Source organism: Bos mutus, chromosome 22 (genome assembly GCF_027580195.1).
Source record: "Bos mutus isolate GX-2022 chromosome 22, NWIPB_WYAK_1.1, whole genome shotgun sequence".
Classification (NCBI taxonomy): domain Eukaryota; kingdom Metazoa; phylum Chordata; class Mammalia; order Artiodactyla; family Bovidae; genus Bos; species Bos mutus.
Genome location: NC_091638.1, coordinates 43,295,753 through 43,313,674, shown reverse-complemented (window position 1 = coordinate 43,313,674; position 17,922 = coordinate 43,295,753). Strand labels below are relative to the sequence as shown.

General features: G+C 46.9%; 1 protein-coding gene and 1 non-coding gene across 6 annotated transcripts in view; one reads left to right on the top strand and one right to left on the bottom strand.

Moving 5' to 3' along the window:
* ABHD6 (abhydrolase domain containing 6, acylglycerol lipase) overlaps positions 1-13,494 on the top strand; it is a 48,508-nt gene extending 35,014 nt beyond the window's left edge. For 2 of the 5 annotated variants that reach the window (XM_070359337.1, XM_070359336.1), the window contains exons 5-9: positions 419-551; positions 3,547-3,704; positions 6,996-7,050; positions 7,324-7,424; positions 12,197-13,494. In XM_070359337.1, the coding sequence (XP_070215438.1) occupies positions 419-551; positions 3,547-3,704; positions 6,996-7,050; positions 7,324-7,424; positions 12,197-12,373 (624 nt within the window). In that variant the 3' untranslated portion in view covers positions 12,374-13,494. The remainder of the gene's footprint in view (positions 1-418; positions 552-3,546; positions 3,705-6,995; positions 7,051-7,323; positions 7,425-12,196) is intronic. The other 3 variants (XM_070359335.1, XM_005898991.3, XM_070359334.1) reach the window with 3 other exon arrangements.
* On the bottom strand, positions 1,120-1,227 carry LOC138984826 (U6 spliceosomal RNA). The gene has a single exon (XR_011462110.1). It is a non-coding gene; the product is annotated as a U6 spliceosomal RNA (small nuclear RNA).
* Positions 13,495-17,922: the final 4,428 nt, after the last annotated feature.

The window sequence follows — 17,922 nt, the reverse complement described above, 5'->3', positions numbered from 1 at the left end:
CACCCGTTTACATGTTGCCTTTGGAAGACAGCCACATTCACCCATTTACATGTTGTCTTTAGCTGCTTTTGTGCTACAGCAGAAGAGTTGAATAGTTGCAGCAGAGATAATAGGCACCCAGAGCAGAAAATATTTACTCTTGGGATCTTTATTTTTAAAATTTGCTGGCTCATGAATTTGAGGGATCTTTGTTGATTTTACACTTACAAATGACCCCTCAATAACCCATGTCAGGTAAAGAAGAGTACATGCATGTAACAGGGCTCATCTGGATAATCTAGTAGATTTCAGATCCCCTTTCATCAATAGCCCTTTTCTGCTTGTCCCCATGGGAAGTACAAAAGTTTTCAGCTCTGGAATCCCCATTGTCATTGTCCACAGTTGTGTAACCAAGCCCCTTTCTCACTTCCCTTCCTAGTTTGTAGAATGCCTCAAGCTGAACAAAAAGCCCTTCCACCTGGTAGGCACCTCCATGGGCGGCCACGTGGCTGGGGTGTATGCTGCTCACTACCCATCAGACGTCTGCAGCCTGTCCCTTGTGTGTCCTGCGGGTGAGTTGTAAGACTCAGATCACCCTGTGAGTGACGTGGACGCAGCGGGAGCTGAATCTCTGAAGAAGTTAATGGTGGTTTCTGCTGTGACTGTCTTTTTAGAATCATATTTTTGACAATATTGTAGAGATACTAAAAAAGTTTGCCTTAGTGGTACAATCAAGCAATAGTTGCATAACCATAATTGTAACTATATTGAGCTTTAAAATACAGAGCCAGCTTTGTCCCACAAAGAATCGGAGCTGGTTATTTTAAAAGTGTATAAAACTTCACAGCATGTAAATACTTTGAAGTATAATGATAATATTAACATCTAACATTTTATTGAATTTTTATGAGCTAAACTCTTTATGTGGATTTAATCCTTGCCATAACCTTGTGAGGTGAAAGTACTGTTATTATGTGTCTTTCTTTTTTGGCTGAAAACTCAGAGATCTTTTGTCATTGCAAGCTTTTTTTTTAAATCAACAAACTTTGGTGTCTGATCTTAAATGTGTTCATGTCTGCTTGAGCTATAACATGTCCTCAGAAATTATGATCTGAAGTTGGATTTTTTTTTTTTAATTTTTAAAATATGGAACACTTCATGAGTTTGCATGTCATCCTTGCACAAGAGCTATGCTGATCTGAATCTGTATTGTTCCAGTTTTAGCGTATATGCTACTGAGATGAACACTAAAATTGGATTTAAAATTTATATACATATATATGTATATAAATCTTCATACTTGAATTTATAGTATGTTAGTAAGAAAAATGTTTCTCTCTTTTTCCTTCTCTTGCTTCCCTCTTCATCGCTGGTAATTTACTGGAGTATGGTTTACACATAGTAAATTGTCCAGATTTTCAGTACCTATCTCAGTGGCTTTTTACCTATGTAATTATTGTCCAGATAAGGATAGTATGCCCATTTTATAGGCGCACATTATGTTAGTGCTGGAGCCAGGATAGGAACTGGCCCTAAGCTATCTGACTCCAGAACTCAAGCTGTGGGTTTTGGAGAAGTCCTTTCATATTCACTACCTCTTTTATATGACTCATATCCATTACCTTCTTTACCCACCAGAACCCAACCATGAACTGAACTTGTGCACCTTCTACTGAAACATAACTAAATTTATCTTTGAAACCTTTCAACTCATTCAGAAAGTTAAGTTTTCAGGTCTAAGGCAATGGCACCCCACTCCAGTACTCTTGCCTGGAAAATCCCATGGACAGAGGAGCCTGGTAGGCTGCAGTCCATGGGGTCGCCAAGAGTCGGACACGACTGAGCGACTTCACTTTCACCTCTCACTTTCATGCATTGGAGAAGGAAATGGCAAGCCACTCCAGTGTTCTTGCCTGGAGAATCCCAGGGACGGGGGAGCCTGGTGAGCTGCTGTCTATGGGGTCGCACAGAGTCGGACACGACTGAAGCGACTTAGCAGCAGCAGCAGCAAGCTCGTTGAAATTGAAGGCAAGTTCCCAAAGGGTTTTCCTTTTCCCAAGCACTGTGTCTGAAGTCGTTTGATCTTATAATGATACAGTCTGAGAATTGGAGGGGACTTACCAGGTGGTCCAGTGGTTCAGACTCTGTGCTTCCAAAGCAGAGGGCGTGGGTTCAATCCCTGGTTGGGAAACTAAGATCCTGTATGTTGCACAACTCAGGCAAGAAAAAATGAAGAATTGGAGCCCTCTGGAATGTTACTAGATTTTAAATCACTTGTGGAAGGTCAGGTCTAACTGACTAACTGACTTTTTTGAGTGTATATTGATTTGCCCAGAGAAGAGTTTTATATCTGAGTTTCCATTAGAAAGTTAGAATTGAATTTGTTTGTATGTAAAAATGAAAAGATACACTTTTTTTTTACTTTGAAATAATTTTAAATTTATAGAAATGTTGCAAAGATAGTACCCTTCATCCAGTTCTCTCCTTTAACAGCTTACATAGCACAGCAAATTTGTCACAACCGGGAAACCAACATGGGTGTATTACTATTAATACAGGCTTTATTTAGATTTCATTAGTTTTTCTACAATTGTCCTTTTCTTTTCCAGGATCCTATTCAGGATATACCACATGACATTTAGTTTAGGATTATTTTTAAAGCAAAAAGAAATAGATCATGTAATCTGCCCATGGCATCATGAGAGCTGCACGATATGCACATTAGATTTAGAGGAGTTGCTGAATATAGGAGATTTATGAAATGTAGGTTTCTCTAGCACAGTGTGGCTTCCACTGCCTCTCTCTCTAAGCTCTAGCTCTTCAGCTAAGTTAAACACCTAGAAACTTGTTGAGTGTTTGAAATGAAATTAATTTTACGCCCCTTCATAGACCAGCTTGTGTGAACTCTCGTGTCCTGTGTCAGGTGATAGAAAATAATGGTCAGTCTCAAGGCTCTTCTGGCTCAGGATTGCCTAATGGTCCCCTGGAGGAAGAGGGACTGTGTAGAGGGCACTCCTGCCCTCCTGCCCCAACGTGTGGGACAGCTCCAAAGGGGACTCAACTTTCACTGCATTTTATGTGCTGACCCCAAATAAGAGATTATTAAGTGGGTCCAGGCTGAAGGAAGGAGTACTCAGTCAGTCCACTCTAGTCATGCGTTTCACCAGGTCTCCTCTCAACCCTTACAGATGTGTGAGAGGGGCTCAGGCAAGTTGTCTTCTAGACTCTCAAACTCTTCTTAGTTTTGGTCCTACGGGTGAATCCCGTGGCAACTTAAGTGCAGATTCTGATGAAAGAGACTTAGGGGAGGGGCTGAGGTGCTTATGGGCTCCCAGTTTGCGTAGCCAGCCCTTAAGATGTTCTGAAGAAGAAAATTTTTTTCCTATGTTTCTCAAATTGTGGTTTTGACTTTGAGCAAGGATGCCAGTACCAATTAAAAAGAAATCTACCAGTGGAAAGCACCTAAGATACATTAGGTCTGGGCTGATTTTGGAAGTTCTCTATATACAATGGGGTTTGGTAAGAAGGTAGATATATTGCCAAGCTTTTTTGGTTTGAATCCCCCAGGTCTGCAGTACTCAACTGATAACAAATTTGTGCAACGGCTCAAAGAACTGCAGGAGTCGGCCGCCGTAGAGAAGATTCCCTTGATCCCGACCACCCCGAAGGAGATGAGTGAGATGCTGCAGCTCTGCTCCTACGTACGCTTCAAGGTGCCCCAGCAGGTACCGTGGCCTCCACGGCAGTGTGCCTGCCTCTGCCCAGTGCTCAGGTGGCCAGGGCCAGCATCCCCCAACGTTCCCTCCTTGTCCTCAGCTTCCATTCATTCAGCAAGTGCCATGTCTGCGATGTATCCAACACTGTGCTTGGGCACCCTGGGGAAGAAATGAGACAGAAGGCCAGGGGGAGAAGCAGTCAATTAACAAGACAGATAATTTCACACTGTAGTAAGTTTTCTAGAGGAAATGAAGATAGTGCTGTGCTTGAAAACAGAGAGGCAGGAGAAACTTTGATAAGCCTCTGTAAGAAAACAGCCTGAGCAGGGATGCATAAAACAGTCAAGTCCAAGATGCTGGAAGGAGAGGCCAGGGTGACTGGAGCCCAGAGTGTGAGGGAAAGAATGGGTTGAGGTGAGGTTGGAATAGTACACAAGGGCTGAATCAAAGATTCTCATTAAAAAAAAAAAGTTTCAGGGCCCTTTTAACACCCTTAAGAATTATTGACAACCCCAACGAGCTTCTTTTTATGAAAGCTGTAACTATTGATGTGTACCACATTAGAAATTAAACCCCAGGAGAACTTAAAATACAAGAATACACAAGTACTCATTTCATTAGCTGTCAGAATGGTGACATTATCCATCATTCTGTAGACTCTGAAAATCAGCATGCTTTTGAGAGAATCAAAGTGAAAAAGGCAAGCGACATTTAGTGTTATTATGAAAATTGTGTGATGTCTTATAATCCCAAGAACCGCTTTGAGAACCACTAGGCTGGATCATGTAGAACTTTTAAGAGATTATGGGAAGGAGACTGGAGTTCTTCTAAATACAGTAGGAGAAACACTTAAGAGTTGTAGGGGAACACAGACAGAAACGGAGAAGCCCGTTAGTGTGCTGTGTTACTCCAGGATGAGGGTGTAGACGGCGTAGTAGTAGTGGAGAATGAGATCCGAGAAGCTTTGGAAGGAAGGAGGTAGGACTTACTGGCCAGTGGGAAGTGGAGGATGAGAGAATGTGAGTCACAGGTGACTTCTGATACTTTAGTTGGATAAAGGTAGTGTTTTCTTCCTCCTTTTAAAAATTTTTTTATTATTTTCTGGCCATGCCACGTGGCACGCGGGATTCTTGTTCCCCAGCTAGGGATCAAACTTGTGTTCCATGCAGTGGAGACATGGAGTCTTAACCACTGGACTGCTAGGGAAGTCCCAAGGTAGTGTTTTCTGAGTAGGGGAAGGGGAGGGAGGGTGGGATTGGGGCATCTGCTAAGAGCTCCATTTTGGATGTGTTAAGTTCAAGTTCCCTGAGACACCATCACGTGCAGGGGTCGTGTAGACAGTTAGAAATATGAGTGGAGCTGAGGGAAGTCTGGCCTGCGCTGTAAAATGAGAGCCATCAGCCAAGGATGGTATTAAAAGTCATGGGTCTAAATGAGGTTGTGCAGGAGATAGTGTGGGGAACCGAGAGTCCATGAGTGAGACCTCACAACAGCACATTCTCTCACTCTGTCTCAGGAGCTGGATGCTGCCTGGGGTGGGATGGGTCCTCCTGGGAGCTGAGAGAATGGGCTCTGTGCAGAGGTCGTGAACATGACTCATTAATGGATGTGGCCCATCTCTGAGGAAGCATCACAGAATCAGATTCTGTGGCATGTTCTGTCCATGAAGTTCTCTTTTCAGTCATGACTTTACACTGGTCCTCTCTCAGCACTGATCTCTTTCCAGAATAGAGTAACCAAGTAGGGTTTTAGAAAATTCCACGTTTTGAGTTGTCAGAGAAGTGAAGACACTGGGAAAAAAGTAATGCAGATCCCAAAATCTTGCCCTTGTAGTCAGGGAGGAGCCCCTAGGCACTCAGCCTACTGTGTCACGTTGTGTAATGACTGTGTTGGCTGCCTTGCGTCTTCCGTTCCTACCTCAGTAAGAGCAAGGACTGTGTCTTTGGTTGTTCTGTTCCCAGCCTGCAGCAAAGTGCTTGCATGAAATAGGTCCTAGGTATAGAGGGGATGGATCAGTGGACGGGAGGAAGCCTGAACAATGCAGAGATGGAGAATGGATGTATGGGGAGATGCAGGGTACAGGGGTGCATGAACGGATGTGTGTGCATACATCACTGATTTAGGGGTTTAGAGAGATGGATGGCCGAGTGCATGGATGGATGGGAGGGTGTCTAGAAATGGCAGAGACGGAGGATGATGGGTTGGTGGATGGAGGACAGATGGATACATGTGTAGATGTATGCATATGTGATTCAGAGGTGCTGCGTGGGTGGGTGATGGATAGGTGGAGGTCTGCATGAAGCAGGGATGGAGGATGGATGGGTAGCTGCAGGCTAAGTGGACACACGGATGGACATGTGCATGTCTGAATCAGAGATGCAGGATGGATGGTAGGCAGGGGTGCGGAGCAGAGGTGGAGGGTGGATGGGTGAATGCAAGATGGAGAGATGCGTGGGTACAGGATGGACAGTAGAACAAAGGAAATATCTGATGCTGAGCACCATGTTTGGACAGTTTGCCATTGGTCTCACCTCTGGGCTTCCACTTCCAGAATAATCAGATGCTCCAGCGGGTGGGTTTCATCCAGAGCAATTATGACTGGGTCTTCCCACTTCAGTCAGTGTGCAGGACTCCTGAGAGTGTATTGAAGGGGTTCAGTCCATTCCTAGGGAAATGAGAGGAGTGACGGCTGCTAATGTGGCCCTGGGACCCTGCCTCAAGCACCCTGAGGTGGGGAAGAGGCAGGCCGCGTTCCCTGGCCCCAGCACCTCTCCGGGCGGTCTCCCAGGTCCAGGAGCCCTGGCCGTCGGCATGTGCTGCAGCGCCACAGCCCGCCTGTCACGCAGTGAGCTCAGGACACCGAAAGCCTTCCCAGAACTTCCCCAGTGGTTGGTTTCACTGCTTAAGAGGCCCATCATCCCCGATAGTTAATTTTTTTTTAATAGACCTTGTTTTATATTGGGTATCACTGAGTAATTACTTGATATTATTTTCATTCTGATTATGTCTCAGGATAAGCAGAGAATTCCTCATAGGTGAAGCAGCTTACATGCCACCAGGGTCCTTTGGCTTCACAGTTATTCTCAGAGTTCCTTCCTTATGAGAAAGAAAAAGCCTCTTATGAACCTAAGTCCCCATTACACTGCATGGCCATCAAGGGAATTTGGAGACCAGGCCTTACAAACCTTGACAATGCCCGAAACTGCTGGCCTTTGATTTCCCCTCTTTGTCCCAGACCCTTCTGAGGCCTGAGAATACGAATCCTCCCTCGCCTTCTGACTTTGGGTTATTTATCCCTAGATCCTGCAGGGCCTTGTTGATGTCCGCATCCCTCACAACACCTTCTACCGAAAGCGTAAGTAGCCCTGTGTTGACCTCTGAGCCTGTGACACATCTTATGGGTGGCCTGCTCGTCTTCCTTACATTTCTGAGACTGAGAGTTTTCTGGGACCCCTCAAGAAAGACGCAGTGCCTTAGACTCAAAGACTATATACCCTGTATATATCCTATATATACATAGGGACCCACCAGGGAAGCCCTATATATATACATACACACTATCTATTTCCTGTACTTGGTGGTGTCCACAGCACAGCCCACACTCACTTTATTTTCCTTCCTTACAAAGTGTTTTTGGAAATCGTCAGTGAGAAGTCGAGATACTCCCTCCATCAGAACATGGACAAGATTAAGGTCCCCACGCAGATCATCTGGGGGAAACAAGACCAGGTATGTGGCGTGTCCCTGGGGCTGCCTGTGCCAGTTACACTAGCCTCCAAAGGACAAACTCGTGGTCCTTTATGAAGGGAGCCTGGCTGCTCTCTGATACCAGGGAGAGGTGGCGCACACCTGGTGCCAAGTGCCGGCGTTCACAGGGAGTTGAGGGCAGTGACGCTGACCTCTTAAAATGTAAGACAATTTGAAAGCATTTTCGTAAATTATCTTTCTCAAAGCCAGATAGTCACATGGTACAGAAACCTTGAAAGAGTACAGAAAGATGGATAAGAGTACACTCGGTCTCTTTGACATCCTAGATCCCAGTTCCCATTTCTTCAAGGCAGCACTTAACAGTTTGTGTGTGTTTCTTTTAAATTTTCCAAGGCAGCGGTTGGCACACGCTTTCTCTAAAAGGGCCAGATAGTAAATATTTGCAGCTTTGCAGGTGATAAGTTCCTGTTCATCTATTCAGCTCTTCTGTTGTGATGGTGACATGCAGAGCAAATGGCAGGCAGAGCTCCCGGGAGCCTGCAGTCACAAAGCTGGCAGGGGCTGTTGTTTGCCTGTTTCTATTCTAAGCATCTGTCAGTGTGCATAAAGAAGTGTTGTGTATAAGATTTTCAAACATGCAGTATATACAGTTTCGCACCTTAATTGCTTCATATATATGAGAAATATGTACCTGGGAAATCATTTAATATCAGCTTGAAGAGATCCACACATTCTAGTGCTTTAAATATTTTATTTTGAAAGAATCTCAAATTTACAGGATAATTGTAAAAGTAGTACAGAGTACTCCTGTATCTGCCTTTACCCAGTTTCATCAGTTTTAACTGCTTGTTCAAAAGCTCACGTGCTATACAATTTACCTTGTTGCCCACCCCATGCGGCCCTGGTGCAGAACGCTTCTGTCATCCTGTAGGTTCTCTCTTGCCCACTTGCAGTTCATCTCCATTCCTGCCCCAGCACTGTTCAACCACTGACCTGCTTTCTGTTTCTGAAGTCTTGTCTAGAATTTAGTTATCTAAAATTTTCATAAAATGATATTTTACAGGGGTGGTCTTTTGCATCTGGCTTCTTCCACTCAAGCGTGATGTTTCTGAGGTTCATCCATATCGTCGCCTATGCCAACAGTTTGTTCCTTTCTATTGCTGAGTGTCATTCCATGATACGTATGTGCCACATCTTACTTATTACCAACTTTTTAACATTTACCGCCTCATCTAGGCAGGTCTAGAAATACGTGTTTTGGAGCCATTTGGAGTGAGCTGCTTACGTCATGTCCCTTTACCTCCAGTGCTTCAGGGGGTATTTACTGCACCCAGAATATTATCTCACATGATCGCAGGACATTGTCACACCTGGGACATGTAACATTGATGACATAGCTTTTAACTAACGTACAGTCCATATTTCAAACGGATTCCTTGTTCCAGTGACGTCCTTCATAGAGTGCTCCTCCTCCTGCCCCTGTAGCCAGGATCACATGCTGCATATTTTGTCTTTCTAGTTTCCTTTTATATAAAATGATGCCCACTTTCTGCCTTTATCCTTCATGACACTGAGATATTTGAAGAGTGTGGGCCAGTTATTTTACAAAATGTTCCTCGGTTTGAGTTGGTTGGCTATTTCCTCATGATTAAATTCGGGATACATATCCCTGGCCAGAATATCTCATGGGTAGCAAGACTTCACATCCTCAGAAGGAGAATGTCTTTCCTTCAGTGGTGGGAATTTTTAAAACTTTTATTTATTTTGGGGGCTGCACTGTATGGCATGTGAGATCTTAGTTCCTCAACCAGGGATTGAAACGGTGCCCTAGGCAGTGGAAGCCTCTTAACCTCTGGCCTGCCTGGGACATCCCAGTGATGGGAATTTTGATTGATTGTGACATCTGATTTCTTCATTATAGACATTATTTCTCCGCTTGCAACTAATAAGCAGTCTGCAGGGAGGCACTTTGAGACCATGTGGGTATCCTGGTCCTCATCAAACATTTCCCTCTAGATTTACCATCTGTGAATGGTTGTTGCCCAAAACAAAATTGTATGTTCTTTTTGGGAGCTGCATAGTACTCCATTACCTGCTGCATTAGTGCCCTGTTGATGGTCACTTAGGTCATTTTCAGTTTTTTGCTGTTAAACCACACCTTGATGTGCACCATTATACATGTGTGTTTGCAGTGTGAGAGCGTATCTGAGGGTCAGTTCTTGGATGTGGAATAGCTTGATCTAAGCTTTGTGCATTTTAAAATGCTGACAGGCTCTTTGACAGGCTTTGTCAGATGGCTCTGTTAGTTTGCTAGGCCTGCTGGAACCAAGTACCACAAATTGGGAGGCTTAAACAACACAGTTACGTTGGCTCCCAGTTCTGGCATGCAGATACACTGGGGGCTTTCCTGGTGGCTCAGATGGCATAGAATCTGCCTGCAATGCAGGAGAGCTGGGTTCAACCCCTGGGTCGGGTAGATCCCCTGGGAAGGAAACAGCAACCCACTCCAGTATTCTTGCCTGGAGAACTCCAGGGACAGAGGAGCCTGGTGGGCTACAGTCCGTGGGGTCACAAAGAGTTGGACATGACTGAGCGACTAACACTGTGACACCGGTTCTGGAGACTATGATCCAAGACCCAGGCCTCAGCAGACTGGTTCCTTGTGGGAGCTGGGAAGCAGAGCCTGTTCCCTGGCTTTGCCTGAGCGCCTGGGGGTTTGCTGGTGAACTTTGGTGTCCCGTGCCTTGTAGACGCCTCACCCTGGCCTCTGCCTCCATCTTCGCATGATGTCGTCCTGGTGCCTGTGCATCTCTGTGTTGAAACCTCTCATTTTTGTAAGACGCCAGTTATGATAGATTAGGGGTCCACATGCTAGATTAGGAGTTCAGCCTGCTCCAGAATGATGTCATCCTAACTAATTACATCCACGATGACCCTGTTTCCCAGTAAAGTCACATTTTGTTAGAACTTGAACATATGAATTTGGGGAGGGGGCACAATCCATCCATAATAAACCTGCCAATGAAATACTGATTTATACTTAAGAAACTCCCTTTTTGTCTGCAGCCGTTCTTTAGAAATCATATCTTACTGAATGTTCTTGAAAAGTTTAAAACAAGAGGTGGTGGTGGGAAATGGAGCCTTTATAAGGCCTGCAGGCAGACAGAATTACACCGTCTGTCAAAGGGTATCTGGTCGTCTCACGCTGTTGACCATCGTGAGAAGGGAAATGGGAGCAAAGCTGTCCCTGTTGAGAGAGCGCCCCTGTGGACGCTGAGGTGAAAGCCACCACTGTGAGCCCTGGGCAGACTGCACATGCCCATCGCATGTGTGGTGTGAGCAGAGGCAGGAAGTCAGGCTGCACCTCAACTGTCCTTGACTGTGGGAGGCCCAGGAGAGGAGACTGGGGAGAAGCCAGGTGTGCCCCGGCGCAGGGGGCAGGAGGGGCAGAGGCACCGGTGTGCAGCCATCTCAACATCAGCCAGGCGCCCGAGAATGCCCAGCGCGGGAACCAGGGCGTCAGGAGCAGGGAGGACTCATCTGCCCCCTTCACAGCAGCCAAGGGACTCTGTGGACGCCTGAGCGGAGACGCGGGACTCAGGTGGGGCCAGGAGGCGGTTAGTCAGTCAGAAACCAGAGCTGGGACAGTGACGGCCTTGCTTCATCTCAGATCCCCAAGGTGACCTGGGCTCTCAGGGACCAGCAGGGAGAGGCGAGATCGCGTCATGCTCCCCGTCAGCTGTTCCTTCCTGTGTTTTCTCAGCCCGGGGCGCCCTGCGCTCTGCTCACCCCACTTCCTGGTGGGCAGCAAATCTTGGTATTATCAGTCTGGGTTGGGGAGAATAAAGCTCAAAAGCAGACAGTGCTCGAATTTGTTGGGATTTTGCTTTTGGCGTTAAGGCCAGAGCGGAGGGGCCGCCTTCTCTGGTCTGGGGGGTGGTGAGGTGAAGGTGAAAGCGGTGAAGCGAAGGGGGTGAATATAAATCTGACCCTGAAGGAGAAGAAAGTCAGTTAACTGAGTTGGTAATAGCAAGGTGTAACCCAAGTGGAAATGAAAGGGAGTTTGAAAACCTGGAAAGTGGTGGGCTTCACTTGGGAAAAGCACTGGCTGTTAATTCACACACTTCAGGGTCTGAGGTCACACAGCTCGGGGATCCCCTGAGGGCCTTCAGGACCTAGTCCTCTGGCTTGTGATAATTCGTGTCTGCCTCTTGCATCTCTCCTGTGTGGCCTCCTCACAGCTTGGCCTTCCCTGGACCAGCTGCAGGGTGCATTCTCCTGGCCCAGCCCGATCACGTCCCTGTCCTTAATACAGCCCCAAGGCTCCCCACCGCCCTCAGACTGAGACCCGACTCCCAGCACGGCCAGATGTACTCCCCGCTCACACGGCTGTCCCTTGCACGCACCATCCTCCCACCCTTGTGTGGGTCCCTCTTCCACGATCCCCCTCCCTTGTGGCTTCTCAGCTCCCAGGATCCTCCCCCATCAGAGTCTTCACCACCTCGCGCTGCTCTTGTCTGCTTTCCAGTCTGGCTTCCCCACCACACCAGGGCATCCTCAGGGCAGGGCCTGTGTTTCCAGCACAGTAACCCTGCAGCAGCACACCTTCTGCCACTGAGCTGCAGAGTAAAACGTGAGGCACGTGGTTACTTCCATCAGACAGCTACAGGCCCCAACACCGGAGTGACTTGGTTCTAAAAATCACCCCTGCCAGGCCTGGATGGGAGTTCTGTCCACGGAGTGCGTTCGGGCACCTGAACCCTTTCCATCTAGTTTCCTCTCTTGTCCTGCAGGTGCTCGATGTGTCCGGGGCAGACATGTTGGCCAAGTCAATCGCCAACTCCCAGGTGGAGCTCCTGGAAAACTGTGGGCACTCAGTGGTGATGGAGAGGCCCAGGAAGACAGCCAAGCTCCTTGTTGACTTCTTGGCTTCTGTACACAGCACAGACAACAGCAAGAAGCTGGACTGAGGCCCCGGCCGCAGCCTGAGCTCCACACCCAGCCTCCACTCCTGTCTCTAGAACCTGATGCGGCCACCACTTCTCAGGGACCCTGCCCTAAATGCAGAGGGAGCACCCCAGTCCCTGAGGAAGCCAGCCCCCACTCCAGCCCTGGTCTCTATAGATCCACAGAGCCTCAGGGGCTATGAAGAAATCTCCAAGATGTTTTTTCACAAAATGCAAATTCACATGGAACAACAAAAGAAAACCCATCCATGAAATCTCCTCAGAAGTCCTCACGTTCCTGCTGCAGAGCGGCCACATTGGACCACTGAGGACATCTCCTTTAAGATGTTCCTCACAGACTGAGATTCCAGGTGTTTCTGTTGCTTCCGACATTCTCCCGGGCGTAGTTAGTGGCTGTTTTAGGGGCACTAGCCCCCCTTCACCAAGCCCTTGTTTATGTCTGATTGAAGTTTTGCGTCCCATGTGTGACTGCCCCCGTCAGCTGCAGGACCGTGGAGGAGCGCGTCAGGCTGGAGGAAGTACACGCGCAGAAGACACGGTGTGCCTCAGCCAGCTTGCAGAGCAGCAGGAGCACAGGGGGCTGATCTGACCGGCACCCTGTGTCACGTGATGTCCCCCGTGATCCTGGGTGGTGCGGTACAAAGAACCCTGGCAGGGTGGGTTTCCTGGGAATAATTTATTATTAAAAAAAAAAAAAAGACTAATAAAGCAATAATATTCTAGACATCTATCTAAATAATCAGACTCGGGTTCCACTCCAAAGCACCTCTTTTCTATCTTGCTGTGCTACTGAAAAACCTTCCTTTGGATGTTTGTTAATGAATTCTGTGAATTCTGTGAACAATAATGTAATTGAAAATCTAAACTGCTGTAAAAGTGACCACAATGACATGAAATAAATATAATAAGTCTAGATCAGCAACATGCAAGTGGTTTCTGTTTCTAAGCTCTTAATGAAGTGTAGTGTTGGCAGATTTTCTGTAAACTTTAAAATGTGTTTCTTGTTTGCTTTCTTAAAATTATTTATTTATCTATTTCCGAAGTGTTTTTACTTTTTGTTTAGCTGCTTCAGGTCTTAGTTTCAGCACGCAGAATCTTTTTGGTTGTGGCATGTGAGCTCCTGGTTGCAGCATGTGGGGCTAGTTCCCTGACCAGGAACAGAACACAGGCCCCTGCGTTGGAATCCAGGAGGCTTAGCCACTGGACCACCGGGGGAATCCCCAAAATGGGTTTTTTAAAGTAAGGCTGTTCTACAGGCATTGGAAGACCTTACTTGCATGAGTTACTGGTTTCATTTCCAGAAATCATGTTTGCAGGTTTTTTATTTTAATATTTATGTGTTTGGCTATGCCAGGTCTCAGTTGTGGCATGTCGAATCTTTAGTTGCGGCGTGCAAACTCTTAGTTGCTGCTTACAAACTCTTAGTTGCGGCCTATGGCATCTAGTTCCCTGACCAGGGAGCCAACATAGGCCCCGTACAGTTGGAGTGCGGAGTCTTAGCCACTTGACCAGCAGGGAAGTCCCATGCTTGCAGTTTTTATTCAGTTGAAATTATACATACAAAATAAAAGGTAAGGGTCATCAAACTGTTCTTTTGACTCTTCTATGGCATTTGGAAACCTAAACTCCTCAGAATATTCACTCTTTCAAATCTTTTTACAGAGTCTGAAACCCAGTAGTTCTGGAAATAGAGTGAGAACTTTCTGTGGTGAACATTGTGGTTTAAATTGAAATTCAGGGCTTGGTCTGATTATTTTTAATATATCAAGGAAGAGCAGAATATAGGTCTTAAAAATAAGAGATGTGAAAATGTGACATCAGACTTGCAGGATGCAGCTAAAGCAGTGCTCACAAGGAAATTTATAGGCTGAAATACAAATACTAGAAAAGAAGAAAGGCTAAACATTAAATAATTTAAACTTCTATCTTAAGAAGCTAGAAAAAAAGTAAATCAAACCCAGTGGGGAGAAAATAGAAGGAAACAGAATAGTGAGAGCAGAAATCAATGAAGCAGAAAAGAAAGTATATATTTGTCATGTTGCTTGTTCCAGTCTCTCATATTCACCAAGAGCTCTGAGCTTAATGAGGTTCCCAGAGGAGTCAGTCACGACAATCACGACAGATATGACTGGGGACAGATGAAGAAGCCCCAGACCTGGGATAAGGTTCCCAGATTATTAGCCCCGGGTGAGGACAGACAGTTTCCTCCTGGGATAAGGATCCCAGATTATTAGCCCTATTAGATGGGTTGAACTAAGCATCACGTCCAGAAGCCACTGCGCTGCACCCTCAGTGGAGCCATCCAGAAAGGGGCACGTGCTGGCCATCACCCTGGAAGGAGAGTGGGCAAGATCTTCAGGACACGGCTCCCGCCTCCTCCTGTCACTAGAAACCGTCACTGGAACTTACTCCCCCTGCAGTAGAAGCGCAGAGTCCTGACTACTGGACCACCAGTAGTCCCTGGAGAGTTCTTTTGTTTGCTTGTTTATTGAATTATTTTTGGCTGTGCTGGGTCTTCGTTGCTGTGAGCGGGTTTTCTCTAGTTGCGGTCAGTGGGGGCTACTCTCTAGTTGCGGTGCGTGGGCTTCTTGCGGTGAGCTTCTCTTGTTGCAGAGCACAGGCTCTAAAGCACAGGCTCGGTGGTTGTGGCACATCAGTTTCGGTGCCCCACAGCATGAGGAATCTTCCTGGACCAGGGATTGAACCCATGTCCCCTGCAGTGGCAGGCAGATTCTTAACCACTTGACCACTAGGGAAGTCCCATGAGAGCTGCTTTTGATAGACCTGCAAAGTGGATTTTCAAGCTTTTCTCTTGACCCTGTAATTGTGGTCCTATGGTGCTAGGAAAATGCAAAAGCAGGAAAGCCTGTCTCCCTCTTGAGCCCCATTTCCTGCCTTTGTGATTAGGAAGAGCCTGCAGGTTCCTGTGGAGTGTCTTTATTGATGGGTCCGGTGGAGCGTCTTTAATGACAGTCTTAGAAAGAAGGAAGGGGTCACTTATCACAGCCCTGCCTGAAAGACTTCTGGAAGCTTCTGAAATAACAGTGGAAAGCCCCAGGCATCACACGTGGGCTCTTGCCTCACTGCCTGGAGCTGGGTTGTTAATACTGCTGAGGATGGGCCCTCCGGGCAGACATTGAAGAGGCTGAGGGACCAGCAATGTTTAGAACTCAATCCGCCATTAGTCTGGGCTCCTTGTTTGGGCAGAAGTGACACCAGAAGTGACTGGTGCAAGACACTGGATGGGCTGCCTGCCAGTGTCAGTCTTATCTTCTATTTGAGCCCCTGAGATCCTCCTCCTTCCCAGGGAAGCTTACTTGTTGCTTTGTCCAAAGCAAGTCCCTGGAAATTACTGGGAGATCGTAATGTGTGTCAGGCTAGGCTGAATCTTGTAAATTACACGACTGAATCAGGTGAGCGTGCCAGCTGCTACTCTGTGTTTTCCATGCATCACCTTGTCAGACTCTCACGTAGCCCTATAAGAGACAAGGGGACACTGTGCTCATTTTACAGCCAAGGAGACCAAGGCTTGGAAGGGTAAAGTGCCTTGCCCAAGGTCACACAGATAACAAGTAAAGGGAAGCCTCTTGGTTTGTGACTGAAGGTGACTTGCAAAAGCAGTGCTTTCACCGGTTCAGACAGGAGCGCTATTGCTTGATTTCCATGGGAGCCTGGAGCCCTGTTGGCTCACCTGGACCAGGCCATTGTGTGGCTGCTTCAGCCGCAGATTGCTGAGGCCACACCTTGGGCCCCTGCCGAGGAAGGTGACCTGCCTGTTTATTCAGATAAGTTCGGGATCTGCCATTGCTGAGCTGCCTGTGAGGCTGGAAACCAGCTCACCTGGATTCCAGGATCATGTTGCTAAAGGGCACGTCAAGGTGCCTGCCCTCCTCATTCTAGCCTCTTAATAACTGGAACTTGTGTTATTCGGTCTCTGCAAGGCTCATTTACCTTGCTGGTACCCTCATCCCTCCTCCACACTCTGGAGATAATCAGGATTGTTTGTCCAAAGCAGATTTCTGGGGTGGGGGAGGGATGTTTCTGGTTGCCTCAGAAGTCAGGCCGCTGCTCTTGACTGGTGATCATCTGAGGAGCCGAGGGACTAGACCCCACACTGGTTGGAACTGGAAGGCTGGTTACTCAGGTTCCTGAAACATCACCTGTCCCCTCACCACCACACAATCAGAAAATCACCCACCCTGTAGCCTCCACCCCAAGTGTTGCCTTTAAAAACTTCCCTGGGAGCCATGGGAGAGTTTGGGTTTTCTGAGCATGAGCACCCTCCTCCTTGCTTGGCCTTTCCGTAAACCCTTCTCTGTTCCACACTCTGACCTTTCAGTGGGTGTGGCTTCACTGTGCCTCAGGCACACCAACTAGGGTTGACGACAGTAGTAAACCAAGTCTTTTATTAAAAGCAGTCGTTTATTGGGTCTGTTTCAGAAACGTTTGCTAAAATACTCTTTGGCCAGGTTTGGGACCATTTTTAAAGGGTCTCTTGGACTCTGTCTGTTTCCCAAGTTTTTCTGTCTCTCTCTCTTCCCCACCCCTTGTTCCATCTCTTTTTCATTGTTTATCTCATATCTGTCTGCTCCATCACCCACACAAACACTCTCTTAACAGTTGGAAATCTGACTCTTCTGATTCATCTTTCCAATCTTCCAAGGTCACTCCTTGAACCATAGAGACTAGGACTTTCCCATCAGCCACTTCTCCCTCCCCCACTCTCATCCCTCCCAAATTGGATGATGTTCATATAGCCTCTCCATTCTGCCGGGAGCCGGTATATTGCATATTGAGTACAGCACTTTCCACAGCATCATCTTTCAAGATCTGGAATAGCTCAACTGGAATTCTGTCACTGCCAGGAGCCGGCATGAGGAGCTCCACCCATGACAAAGGTCATGAGGAAGGAGGCTCGGCATACGGCATACGCAAAGGCGGGATCGAGCCTCAGGAGTCCCCCTGGAAATTCTCCAGCATTTACACCCAAAACCAGAGTCTGCCTACTTTCTGCTTTGTGCCTTCACCTACACCTCTGACTTTACGGGGGGCTGTCCCCCACTACCTCTCTGAAAAAAGAGTTAGCTTACAGCTCCAGTTAATAATTCCTGGGTGTGACAGTGTTTCAACCTACAAACTCCTTTGGAAATCCTCTAGCCTGCCTGAATAGGTTTTTCTGGCCACATGTGATTGTTCAGAGCCTCCCAACTGTGAGAGGCAGGAGATGTTCTAAACTGTCTAAACACAGATTCTTTTGAGTAGAAAGATTGATTAGAAATTGTATTGATGAAGGGATTTTCACTTGTTGGGCCAATGTTTGCTGCTAAGTTTTCCATATCCCTTACCTGCTGTGTCCCTGGCAGTGTCTTGATTAATATAATTGGTGTAAGTAGTAGCTTTAATGTTTGTAACCTGGGACCCTTGAGTTAATTCTTTTTCTTGTTACAGCCCACCACACCTTTGCTCTATAGGAATGCAACTTTATCTAATGCTTTTGGAGGGTGGCTACCTGACCAATCACCTTTAGAGAAAAATAAGTTTTCTGAAGTAAG